At 37.9% G+C, this 14,343-nt stretch overlaps 1 protein-coding gene and 1 long non-coding RNA gene across 2 annotated transcripts in view; both read left to right on the top strand.

The window, feature by feature from the left end:
• Nucleotides 1-14,343, top strand: part of LOC149239512 (chloroplast stem-loop binding protein of 41 kDa a, chloroplastic-like) — a 228,274-nt gene that overhangs the window by 123,199 nt on the left and 90,732 nt on the right. Inside the window, exon 4 of the mRNA XM_089373443.1 lies at nucleotides 6,076-6,217. Within this exon, the coding sequence (XP_089229569.1) occupies nucleotides 6,076-6,217 (142 nt within the window). The remainder of the gene's footprint in view (nucleotides 1-6,075; nucleotides 6,218-14,343) is intronic.
• On the top strand, nucleotides 715-6,042 carry LOC149239513 (uncharacterized). Its single transcript, XR_016245452.1, has 3 exons — nucleotides 715-1,529; nucleotides 1,629-1,744; nucleotides 1,979-6,042. It is a non-coding gene; the product is annotated as an uncharacterized LOC149239513 (long non-coding RNA).

Genomic DNA, 14,343 nt, shown 5'->3' with positions numbered 1-14,343 from the left:
TTAAATGATTTTGCTAATCTACTTGAAGAAAAAGGAGAAAGTGAGGAAAAGGAAAAGATAGCATTACAGTGTGTCCCATATGACACAGAAATAAAAGGATTTGAAGACAAAGTTGTTATTTCTGTGGATATTAAATGCAAAGGATATAAACAATATTCTTTGGATGCTCAGATAGACACTGGTGCTATGATTTCATGTGCTAAATTTCATGCTATTCCTGAATACTATTGGCAGCTGACAAAGTTGCAGTTTCGTGCAGTTAACAAGACACCAATGACTATTAATGCGTTTGCTCCAGATTTTCCTATAATTATTAATGGTCATTCTACTTCAGTTAATCTTTATAATTTTGATACTGGATCTGACATATTGCCTGGTCAAGATTTTGTCTGCAGGCATCTTCCTATGATAGTGAATGCAGATAATATTATTCTAAGTTTTCAAGGGAAGAAAGTGAAGATACCAAGTAAGTCTCATTATGTATCTAGAATTCTTGATCCAGAAGTTGATATAATTGATCTTTCTGTACATATGTTAGCTAAGATCAAGAAAATTATTAAGAATGCAGAACATCATGGCTGTGAATATTTGAAAGATATTAGAAGTAAATTGCAGAATGAATGTACAGCTGATACTCCAGATGCTTTGTGGTCTCATCAAAAATATTTTGTTGACCTTCCATATAAAGAAGGATTCTCTGGTATAGCACAAAAAAGGTCTGCGATTCAAATGTCACCCACAGAACTGGAATACTGTAAAAAAGAGATAGCAGAATTGCTTGAAAGGAAATTATTGAACTAAGTTGTAGCCCTTGGGCTTGAATTCTATGTAAACAAACATTCTGAACAAAAAAGAGGTAAGCCGAGAATGGTTATAAATTACAAAGACTTGAATTCTGCTCTTCTGAAAATTAAGTATCCACTAACAAGGATGCATTATTCAAGAAGATCAAACATAATAATATTTTTACTAAATTAGATTTGAAGAGTGGTTTTTGGCAGAATGGAATTGTACCTAAAGACAGATACAAGACAAGTTTTTTTGTGCCTCATGGAAAGTTCCAGTGGTGTGTTATGCCTTTTGGGTTGAAGAATGCACCTGCTGAATTTTAAAAAAGAATGGAAGATATTTTTGGTGATTTAGATTTTGTAATTATCTACATAGATGATTTGTTGGTTTGTTCATATGATCTATACCAACATAAAAAGCAGTTAGAGATTGTACATAAAAAAATATTTGATCATGGCTTTAGTTATGAGTAAAACTAAGATTGTTTTTGCTCAAACAAAATAGAATTTCTTGGTCTGATAATTTTTGAAGGTAGAACTCCAAGATCATGTTCTTAAGAAATTACAAGAATTTCTTGATGAAATTCGTGATAAACAGTTGCAGAGATTTCTTGGAAGCCTAAATTATGTCAGACAGTTCTATGAAAACCAAGCCAAAGATGCTCACATATTGCAGAAAAGACTCAGAGGTGAAGAGTGGACAGATAAAATGACAAAAGTTGTTTAAAGGCTTAAACAAAGGTAATGCATTTGCCCAATCTAACTCTTCCTAAGGATGGATTGCAATTTATTTTAGAAATTGATGCTTCACATGATGTTTGGGCTGGTGTACTCTTGCAGAAGCATACTACCAGAGAAGAAGTATGTTCTTATGCCTCTGGTTGTTTAACTGACATTGAAGTAAAGTATCCATCTTCTCACAAGGAGATTCTAGCAGTAAAAAACAACATAAAAAGGTACTGGTTGTTTTTAAAGCCTGTTCATTTCATTGTTAGAACAGATCTTAAACATATGACTGGTATGTTAAGAAACAATAAACTGTTAGAACAAGGCAATAACAGAGTATTCAGATGGAGTTTGTGGCTTAATGGTTTTGATTTTGAAATTGAATACAAAAAAGGCAAAGAAAATTATCTTGCTGACTTGCTTACAAGGGAAGCAACTTCTGAAATCAAAGGTTTTGGTTGCAGCTACAATGGTTGTTTCTATTCAGGTAACAGTGCAAGCAGTTCCAATCAGGATTTCAGTCTCTTGACAGTTTGTAAATATTGTTTTGAAGAATTACAGTTTGATAGACTTGTATATATGATTAAAGGACTTCCTGATAGTTGTTATGAGAAGGTAGTTACATATCTGGCTAATAGATCAGACACACCATCTATACATATCTCCCATTTTATACAGCCATAAACAGTTTATCAAGGTGTGATTTAGGGTGTTACCAGAATGAAAGTTGTATATATTACCATTGAAGATCCATGGTTGAGTTATGCATATTTTGCTCATATCCTTATGTTTGTCAGATCTCAGCCAACGATAAGAATTATTTTTGAATGTGATGTTGTATATAATGCACACTGGTCTCCATGGTTCAAGATACTGATGTATAATTACTGTACAAGAGAAGAAGACTTTGAACATGTGCCTCCTATTGAATTTATTGATTATCTCAGAGAAGAATTTATGACTGCTGCTCAAAGTCATTCATGGTTTTGTTTTGACTTGAGTTGCATAGCCATTGAGCTTAGATTTCTTTCTTGCAATCCTTCTGAAAAACCTGTATACAAGCTTAAATCCTACTTTTATGGCGGTATCAGTTATTCTCATAATGATGAAGTACCACAAATGTTTGGGTCTCCATTTTACCACAATTTTTACTCCCTGCCTCCTCATGCCGCTTTGCATCGTACACCATCTCCTGAACATCTCTATTATGTCCCAGTACCTTAGTGGAAGCATGATGGACCTCCATTTCTTTTGTACATTCCCCGCAAGCGTGGTGATAATTAGGATTCTTTGGTACTACCAAATCCCGTAAACCATCTGCTTTGTGTTTTTCCTTTTGTACAAATATTCTACTTTGGTTCTTGCAGGCTTTTTCGTAAAGCATCTGTTTTTTATTTTTTCTTTTGTACAAATATTCCACTTTGGTTCGTGCAGGCTTTTCTGTAAAAGCATCTGCTTTGTAAAAGGTTCTAGTGGGCTTGTCCAAAAAGTATCCACTGTGTAGACAGATGATCCACTATTGTACCTTTGAGCATCTATAAGGTCAGTTTGATACTCTATTGAGTTACCACTTTCAGATTGCGTCTGACCTATGCCATCTACTTTAGACCGACATCTTTTGGTTATTAGCTACTGGCTACTGGCTATAATTTGTATAAATAAGAGTTCAAGCTCTCATTTTAATCATTGAGTTTTGAAGAGCATTGGTCGAAGACAAAGTATACCGGGTATTCCGATTCTTATTGTCTGCAAGCGTCTGTAAGCTGCAAGGTATTCCTGTCCTTTATAATCTCATGCAACTATAATTTAGCTAGAATATTTGTATGCAACTATGATCATGTGATCTACCTAATGGCTTTTACATTTGACATTACTCAGTTTTTATTTTTCCTTGGACTTGTGTACATGCTTTTGGATTGATGATTACATTGAGTCACTTGACTCCCCTCTTTGGATGATATGTTTTCTGTGGCTATGACTCGGTCATTTGGAGGAGGTTGTCGTGTCTTTTTTGAGAGATTGTTCCACTTCTTCCAAAGCACATTGGGCTTATTGATGACAGATCACCCTTGTAGAGAGGATGTGGCACTTTTTAAATGGAATATTACACCTTTTGAAGATTATATGTCACTTGAGGGATGAAATGTTGCACCCTTTGGAGGGAACATTTCACTTTGGAGTCCTTACACACCACTTTTAGTGAGTCGTTCACTCTTGGAGATCACACATGCCATGCATGTGACCTTTATTATGCATTTATTGAGGACGACTTGGCATTAAAGCATTTTTAATTCTTTTGGGGAGTATTGTTGGGGGCCCTTTTGACTCATCCACTCTTGTATCAAAGATATTTTATGTCTTATGACCTTATCTCTAGGGATTGTAAAGAGATAAAGACATTTTTGTATTTTCTTAGGGTTTTTGTTGGAAAAATATTATTATTTTAATGAGGATGGTGCTATATCTCTCATATAAATAAGAGAAGTACTTCTCATTTGTAAGCCATTGCTAGAACTTGTGTAGAATAACTACTTGTCTACTTTACTTCTTTTCATTTATGTTTGCTATGGATGGATAACTAGAGTGACTTCTTGAGGAGATGTCTTGTGGATTGTTTGACAACTTTTATGGATTGTCATGACTACGGTTTTGTGGTGAAAATGATTTCTTGAGTAAATGGTCTCACTTAATCTTGTTGGATTTTGTTTATGGATGATTACAATTGTAATTGTACTTCTCTAATGGTAGTGGTGCATTCTCTTCATATTGTTCTTGGAAAAATTCCTTCTTTGAAACCCTTGGAAGATTACTAATAGAGTATCCTCCCTTGAATTATCTTGAAGTTTATAATGGACTAGATGGATCTTCTAGTGTTTGTAGGGGAAAACTCTAGATATCACCTCTGGTTGATTTACACTCTATTAAGTCCTTAGTTCACCAATATGCTCAAAAGAAAATAGTAGGAAGTAATTTTCTTCCATCCAATCAATCTAAAACTCAAAATTCCTCATTTTATTTTTTGTTTCATGGTAAACCTATGGTTTTATAACAGCTTACATAAATTCTCAACCATAAAAAAACCCTAGACATCTTGGTAATTGTGCATGTATTTGACCCTAAAATATTCTTATTATAAATTTTCTTGTCGATTTTTGTTACATTCTTATTAGGGCTAGACATCTTGGTATCTTAAGCTGTTATATGCTCTTTAATTTTTAGAATTAACTAGTTAGATAAACCCTAGTTTTATTGATTGTTTTAACCCTAAATTCTATTTGTTTATAACTTGTTTCAAGAGCTTAAGTGTATTGCTGTTGTAATCTCATAGCTTTTATTCAAGTTTTACAACAGCTATTGGTATTTTTCAGATTTTCTCAGTTTGGGGATAATTCCATTAGATATTCACTTGATAAACCCTCTATACATCCCTAAAGACATATTGAACCAAATATAGAATTTGTTTTGTGTGACCACCTTATTCTTGACTTGCTTCATTTATTTTTCATTTGTGGTGAATTGGGTAGATACTTAGGAGACTTTAGACTTGACTGTTTCCTGTTAGGAGTCCTAAAGCCCTACTAGGGAAGCCTCCTTTGTGTTGGATTCATTTTTCACTACAATGAGGAAATTTGTTCTCTAGGTGAAATGGCAACACTCCTGATGTTCCACTAGTCTAAGCACCTTGTGAAGGCCTTGCACTAAGGTGGAAAGTTTTTTGATAACGCATACCACAATGTGAATGAAATTCTCCTGTTTTTCCTGTCAATTTGGTCCCCTTTGCCATTATGGTGTTTAAGTTACCTCCCTTATTTTGTGGAACCTTATATTTGGTGTTATTGTAATCTTACTCGCCCAGTGAGGTTCAAAGGTTTATTTGGTACCACCTCAAGTTTCTGTAAGGGTTGTAGGATCTTCCTCAAATAAGGAGCCAGCTGAAAACAGACCAAAAGGCATGTTTCAATAATTGGTACTGTGGATGGACTCCCTTATTCTTTTATGCACAAAACACTGCTACCTACCATGAGCTGTAGATACTGTAAAAGTGTATGGATAAGGGAATTACTTTAAGAAGTAGGTTAAATTAAATGCATGGTGACCTCATTGCTAAAGCTAGATTCGTAGGATACTGTTCTGCTTACCCAACCTGCAATTACAAGATATAGTTTTCTTATTTTGAGAGCTTTCTCGCAAAGAAGATAATTATAAATAAATGCAGACCTGGCTAGCAACATAAAAGCAGTTTGCTTTTCACTATCTGTATAAGTAGTTTTTGCATTTTTCAGCATAGCAGAAAGGTCAATTAAATCCACTCTCCTGTTGTATCTTGTTTAAATTCCAAATTTTAATTGAAAGAAATACTTATACTTTAGGTTATATTTTATCTCTCAGCTAGTACCACTGTAATGTTCTTATGCTGGAGTGTGTTTCACATAGATGAAAGGTTCACTTATGGATATTTAGAAACACAACTGACTTAAGCTAGGGAAATGCATATGATAACTACAGATGAATAGTCCTTATAATGCATTATTGTAAGAGAACACCTGTTTTTTCTTGACAGGATGCTGTGAACGCAGATGCTAGTCATGTAGCTGTGGAAGATTACATTAAGAGTTTGTCTTTCAACAGTTGGTCCATATTTCGACCACAGTACATGATTGGTTCTGGTAATAATAAAGATTGTGAAGAATGGTTTTTTGATCGTAAGTCTACAACACTCTAGCTTTTTGAGTTTTATTTCAATTATCGGATAATGATAGATGAGAATAATAATGGATGAAGTTTCTTTTCGTTAGATAAATCAGCTTCTTCTTAGTATTTAACATGCTCTAACACCACATGTTAACTCTAATGTCATATGTTAGAAATAACTCTAGTGTGATCTAATTTCAAATAGATTGACATTGACATCATAACATCACATTGATATACATCTATTTACATAGTGGAAAATTGGAAATAACAATATACATTTGGTAAAAAACATGTAACATTATTTAAATACAAATAAATGCATATCCATAGATACATAGATGATTAAAGGACAAAATCCCTGTCCTCGTTATTTAAATACAAATAAATGCATATCCATAAATACATAGATGATTTTAGGACAAAATCCCTGTCCACGTTATTTAAATACAAATAAATGCATATCCATAGATACATAGATGATAAATAACAAATAAATGCATATCCATAGATACATAGATGATTTTAGGACAAATCCCCTATCCTCGTTATTTAAATACAAATAAATGCATATCCATAGATACATAGATGATTTTAGGACAAAATCCCTGTCCTCGTTATTGCATACCAGGACAGCCAAAAAATATCTGTCATAACTTACATCTTGTGTTTAAGACATCAAGACACATTTTAAAGTTTATTATACAATCGATTATGTATATTAATATATCAAGGAGATCTGAGCACCTTTTAAATGCAACCTTAGCTATACTAGGCTTGTAGACTCTAGAATCTGGATCGTAGTCTGCTTGTACAGCTTTGAGCATACTCTCCCAGCCCAATATTGGGTTAGCCGTAGTCTATCTATATGTTTTGGAAGGTTTTATGGCATATTTTCTAGTCTAAATTGTCCACAATCTTACAGGAGTTTGTTGGAATCACAATTTTGAGTTGTTAACTCTTCACAATTCGAGTGTCACAGGGGTTTTTCGGTTTGCTGAATCCATATATGCAGTCTAAAACACATTTTAAACAACAAAGATTCAGATGTGACCCTAAATATTTTAACCACATTTCAGCCAAAAACTTCAAATCGTATAATGATTAAACAATGCCTATTGGGTTATCTCTGGTGGGTGTCACTGACCATGACTTCATTGACTTTTCTCAGTCTTCATTGACATATGCCATATTTGTGAGTCTTGAGAATGTGTTGAAAAAGGTCAGTCTCTTCAACCTATCCAAGGATCAATTAGTTATTGTAAATGTGTTAGAAAACCTGCACAGATGAATCTAGCTAGTAAAGGTTGAACACACAACTTTGCAGAGCAAAAACACTAAAAGAATCGAAAGAACAAAAAAGAATGATTGATTCAGAAAATAGGTTACAATGCTCATGATATAGCATTACTGGGTGAAGATCCCAAAGTAATGCGCCATAGTGGTGATCAATGAGAGGACTCAACACCTACAGCAAGTTTCGGAGAGAACTAGCCAGTTGCAGAGTGAAAGGAGGAGCAAATCAGGGAGTAAATCATGTAGAAGAACTAGCCAGTTGCGGAGTGAAAGGAGGAGCAAATCAGGGAGTAAATCATGCAGAAGAACTAGCCAGTTGCAGAGTGAAAGGAGGAGCAAATCAGGGATTAAATCATGCAGAAGAACTAGCTAGTTGCGGAGTGAAAGGAGGAGCAAATCAGGGAGTAAATCATGCAGAAAGGATCTTGCATATAGTCCCATGCTCTAAATAAGTGTCCGCATGTGCTCGTAATGAAGGTCCTAGGTGTGTAGTACCTCCAACCCCCCCTGAACACCACTATGGGGAAAAATAGAAAATGGGCCCTGGCAACTAAGGCCAAAGGTCACCCAAAATACAATGCAACTTGTACTAAAATTGAGGAAAGATGGAAAACCTCATGGGAAAGACCCGCCCTCAAAATACAATGTAATCAAAAGAAAGATGAAGCAAAGACAGTTTCTAAGCAACTATGTCCACTCCAAGATGATCGTGCAGAGAGTGAAACTTCTGCTCAGTGAATGTCTTGGTGAAGATGTCTGCAGTCTATTCTGCTGAAGGACAGAACTGCAAATCAATGACCCGATCATGTACTAAGTCTCTAATGTAGTGCATATGGATCTCTATGTGCTTCGTCCGCTACCGTTGTACTGGATCCTTGCAAAATTTGGGAGTGCTCTGGTTGTCACACTAGATGACAGTGGGCTGGTGGAACTGGATGCCCAACTCAGTGAGGAAGTGATGTAGCCACAGAGCCTAAATGGTGATATTGACTACTTCTCTGTACTCGGCCTTAGCTGAAGAGAGAGCAATAGCAGCCTGCTTCTTGCTCGACCAACAGATAGGGCAAGACCCTAGACTAAGTGAATATCCGGAGGTGGACTTGCGATCAATGCTGTCGCCCGCCCAATCAGAATTTGTGAAGCCAAGGAGATTCAATGCAGGTCCTGCTGCATAGTGAATCCTGAAGGTGATGGTGCCCTGCACATATCGGAGGATGCGCTTTACAACATTCTAGTGTAGCTCATGCGGCTCTTGCATGTATCTGGAAACTGCCCCTACTGCATATGAGAGATCTGGTCTGGAGTGGGTGAGGTATAGTAAGCTCCCCACCAGCTGTCGGTAGAGAGTACTGTCAACTAATGGAGTGTCACCTCCATCCTCAAGGCGGACCCCAAACAGAAAAGGAGTCAGTGCTGGCTTGCAGTCAGTCATGTGAAATCTCTCGAGGAGATCCCATGCATACTTAGCTTGAGAGAGTTTGATGCCTGTGGCATCCTGGCTGATCTCAAGACCAAGAAAGAAGTGTAATGGACCAATGTCTGTCATCAAGAACCTATCATGCAAGGTCCTCTTGATTGCAGCAATCGCTGAAGCCGAGTTGCCGGTGATCAGGAGATCATCCACATACAAAACTAAGATAAGAAGAGAATCATGTGTCCTGAGCATGTAAACATTCGGATCAGACTTACATCTTTCGAAGTTTTGTGATAAGAGAAAAGAATCCATCTTCGCATACCAAGCTCTCGGGGCCTACTTAAGTCCGTAGAGAGACTTCTTTAGTCTGCAGACCAAAGATGAGTCTTGAATGAAACCATGTGGCTGCTCCATGTAGATCTCCTCAGATAGGTCTCCGTGAAGAAAGGCATTCTTCACATCCATCTGATGTACTTTCCACCCCTGGGCAGCTGCAATGGCAAGTGTAAGGCATATGGAATCCATCTTTGCTACTGGAGCAAAGGTCTCATCATAGTCACTGCCATGCACTTGCTGGAAGCCTTTGGCTACTAGCTTGGCTTTCTGTTTGGTGATTTTCCCATCTGCAGCACTCTTGGTCTTGTAGACCCATTTGCATCGGACAAGTTTCCTTCCTGAAGGAAGGGGGACCAGATCCCAGGTCTGGTTCTCGAGGAGGGAGTTATACTCCTCCTCCATGGCGGATTCCCAAGAGGGATGCCCAACAGCCTCAAAATAAGACTACGGATCGGAAGACTAAACCAAATGACAATGCCGAAATGGCGTTGGTTCAGTGGCAGTGAGGGCAAGAGGAAGCTCAATAAACTCTGAGCTAGTCCTCCGCAGATCAAAATTATCATCAGCTGGGTGGTCTTGTGCATATATCTCACTTAAGCTCTTTGTTCTTTGATTTATGACCGGGGAAGTTGATTCACTGCTGGAAGCCCGATTTGGGCTTGGATGTGGATCATCATATGCATGCACTGGATTTGTATCTGAAGACTCTATCTCTGCATCTGCATGCTCTACCTCGGCATCTGCATGCTCTGTATCTGCATCTGAGTGTATTGAGTCATCATCTCGGACATGAGGTAGATAAAAGGTGTCTTCATGCGGCAATTAAGGTGCATGCGAGAGACTTTCCTCAAATTTGACACTTCACTCAATGATGAGCTTGTTCGTAGAGGAAATCAAGAGTCGGTATCCCTTCACACCATCAGGGTATCCAACAAAGATGCACTTAATGCTCTGTGGATCAAGAGCTTTCCTCTTTTCAGAGGGGATCCTGGCCCATGCTCGGGAGCCGAAAACACGGAAGTGGGTGACCTCCGGTTTAGTGCCGCTCCAAGCCTCAAAGGGGGTCTGATCCTTGACAGACCTATGAGGAGATCTGTTCTGGATGTAGTTAGCACAATTAAGTGCTTCAACCCATAACTTATGAGGTAGTGACTTAGGATGCATCATGCAGGAAGCCATCTCTTTGAGAGATCAGTTCTTTCTTTCAGCAACTCTGTTCTGTTGCGGAGTGTATGGAACTATATGTTGCAAGTTGCAACTGTATGCCAGACTCAAGGCAAAGGTTTTGAAGTGCTGTGTTAACATATTCCCCCCCATTGTCTGTACGGAGGGCTTTGATCTTTCTCTCTGACTGTGTCTCAACTAGTGCTTTGAAATCTTCAAAGTGCGCAAAAACTTCAGATTTGGCCCTAAGAAGATACACCCAAGTATACTGTGAGAAATCATCAATAAATGTAAGCACATGCCTTGCTTTGTTGATGGAAGGATGAGGAAAAGGCCCCATGAGATCACTATGGATCAGATCTAGAGGAGAGGATGCTCTGTGAGTCTTGCCGGTGTCAAACTTTTCTCTAGGATGTTTGCCAAGGACACACCCTTCACAAACTCCTTTGGAGAAACTGATATTTGGCAAGCTTCCACCATCTCATGCTTGCTTAGCTGCTGCATATACCTGTAATTTAAGTGACCAAAATTCTCGTGCCAAAGCCTACTACTATCATCAGCATGTGTAAGCAATAAGGAGGATTCAGATTCAATAAATTCAGAAAATGTATACAGTCTACCTCCATTGTTTACCTCACTGGTTGCAATTTTGGAGTTGCTATGTAGGTCATATATGTTCACTGCATCTGGAGTGAATTCCACTCTCTTTCCGATGCCGGAATGAGTGATCTGATAAACTGAAAGCAGGTTTACTGAAAGTCTTGGAACATGATGCACATCTTCAAAGCTTTCGTGTAAAAGTTCCACTCTACCTTTTCCGGTGACCTCAATAGGTGAGTCATCTCCCATGAGGATGGGAGGTCCTTTGCATGCATCCAAAGAGGAATAGACTCCTTTGCAACAACCATATGATGTGATGCACCAAAATCTATAATCCAGGCATCAGGGGAAGAGTTAATTGCAACTAAAGCATGAAAATTGTTACCTTTCCTGTGTGGCGGATCCTCAGCTTTCTTCTTGGCGCCCTAAGGGATGTGGTTCCCAAGGTTGTGCTTTTGAAGGATTTCTACCGTTTGGTCAATTTGTTTCTTCATGCAGGAGGATTTCGGATGGAATCCTCGGTGACAGTAGGTGCATTTGTCTCCTTTCTTCCCTTTCTCATTTCTGGAGCCAGAGGAGTCATTGAAGGGCTTGGTGTACCCTTCCTTCTTTGGATGGGAATGCGCTTTTCTGTTGTCTTTTTGCTGCTGATTTTTCTGATTTGAATCAGATCTGTGATTTTTATTGTGGCTGCCATCATGCACAGCAAGTGCATGTGCTTTTGGAGGTTTGATTTTCCCCATGCCAATGAGTTTATCTTGCTCAAAAGTGAGGGACTCCATGTACTCTTTGAGAGAAGGCATAGTGTAGGATTTGCCTGTTGCAAGCCTTACCGAATGAAATGTAGACACAAAGATGGAGTATTCTGGTCCGAGCTTTGACATAATAGAGAGAACTTGGCGACTCTCCTCCTTGGATTTTTCAATTCCACAACCCTTGAGTTGCAGCAATAGATCATTATATTTGATGAAGAAGTCTTGAATTCTGTCATAGTTTCGTGGATCCAATGAGAGCAGCTCCACTTCGAGCAGGTGTCCTTTCATCTCATCTTGTTTCCTGTAGAGTTCTTCAACTTTTTTCCAAATCTCATTCAGAGTACTACAGGCAGATAGATGAAACAGCAAATCTGGGGAGATGCACATGCATATGGATCCGTGGGCCTCATCCATGCGGTTGAGGTACTTGGATTTCTCTATGGCTGAAGTGGGTTCTACTTCTGCAGCCATGGTAAACCTGTATAGCCCTTTCTGATGAAGGTATCGAGCCATTTGGTCCTTCCATTCATGATAGTTGTACGGTGTTAGGATCGATGCTTTGGGAAACTCCATTTTTTAGTTGATCTTCGATCTCCAAGTTGTAATACTTGCAAAATAAAGTACTGGTGCGCCTTTTATCTAGCAACCTATGGGCTCTGATACCATGTAAATGTGTTAGAAAACCTGCATAGATGAATCTAGCTAGTAAAGGTTGAACACACAGCTTTGCAGAGCAAAAACACTAAAAGAATCGAAAGAACAAAAAAGAATGATTGATTCAAAAAATAGGTTACAATGCTCATGATATAGCATTACTGGGTGAAGATCCCAAGGTAATGCGCCATAGTGGTGATCAATGAGAGGACTCAACACCTACAGCAAGTTCTGGAGAGAACTAGCCAGTTGTGGAGTGAAAGGAGGAGCAAATCAGGGAGTAAATCATGTAGAAGAACTAGCCAGTTGCGGAGTGAAAGGAGGAGCAAATCAGGGAGTAAATCATGCAGAAAGGATCTTGCATGTAGTCCCATGCTCTAACTAAGTGTCCGCATGTGCCAGTAATGAAGGTCCTAGGTGTGTAGTACCTCCAACATTTATCACACATTAGGAATCCCCCAGTTGATCGGTTACCACTCTTCCTTCATCAACCAGATTTAATAATAGTGATTTAGCAGATAATTTTACATACTCCCATGGTTCGCTGCACTACTTGAATTTATCACCACTCATAGGCATAATGATTGAGTCAGAAACTACCTATTTAGTCTTGCACTTAACCAACGACACTTTATGAGACCCTCTCATTCCCCCGATGAAATGATACTGAATGCTTTTCTTTTAACCTGGCATGATAGGAGGGATTGCTTTCTAGTGCCACTGCATTTTGATTGTCACAATGTATTTCCATGGGCCTTCCCATGTGCAATTTTTATGTCACTTCATAGCTTTTGAAGCAAAACCACCACTTTACATTGCTTACTTGTTACCATGTACTCATCCTTCATTCATGTCAATGGCATAGTTGATTCCCTTTCCTCAAATTGATAATACTGCCACATAGATTAAATGCATAATTTGTGGTTGCCATTCTACTATAGAAATTGCCTTCCTAACCTCATCATTGTTTCCAAAAAAACCTTGGTTATGGGTTGTGATCATACCAGCATATGTTGTAATCTGTCATTTCCCATAGATATATGAAGATTCCCTTCCTAATGACCCAAATTCACTTGAAACATGGAGATGGTTTTGGCTTCTAAAATGGGTACAAGTTTCAGAGAAGGAACTATAAATTTTTTAGGAAATAGGGAAATGACGTATCAAAATCATAAAAGAATGAAAACTCTAAAAAGTAATTCCTAACTATTTTCCAAATAGACGTATGTCTAACAAATTGAAATAATTTACATAGAATTAAAATATATGGATACAACTATTCAGTTCACATAGAATTTAGAACACAGATGACAATATGAACGCACATACCTAAATTCGTCCTATTCAAAAAGTGATTATCACATCAATCACGAGGAGTGAAGAAATACGTACTTGATAAATTATAGCCTTGTTGCCTAGACCATAAAGCATACAATAAAAAAGGGCTAATATCACTGGGCTCAATATTATCATACATATGATAGCCAATAGTCTCATGGATTTTAGAGTTATTTGAGCTCGATAGTGGCACATGATTGTAGAATTTTATATTGGTGCATAATGCAATATCACACGTCACAATCATGAAGAGTCAAGACATAAGTACTTGATAATTTATAGCCTTGCTGCTTGGACCATAAATGATACAATAAAAAAGGGGTTAATATCACTAGGCTCAATATTATCATACACATGATAGCCAATAGTCTTGTGGGTTTTAGAGTTATTTGAGCTCGATAGTGGCCCATGATTGTAGAATTTTATATGGATGCATAATGCAATATCACACACATAAAGGTGGAGAGAATAATAAAAGACAATGTTGCAACTATTACATCTTAAGGAGGGCTTGTGTTAAGGTTACTCAATATACAGGCACCAATCTTCCAAGTTAATAATCCATCATATATCTATATGA

This window comes from Pinus tabuliformis, chromosome 8 (genome assembly GCF_031772625.1).
Source record: "Pinus tabuliformis cultivar Carrire ecotype Pingquan chromosome 8, CPIR1, whole genome shotgun sequence".
Taxonomy (NCBI): Eukaryota; Viridiplantae; Streptophyta; class Pinopsida; order Pinales; family Pinaceae; genus Pinus; species Pinus tabuliformis.
The sequence above is the reverse complement of the archived record's forward strand: the minus strand, read 5'-3'. Positions and strand labels throughout refer to the sequence as shown.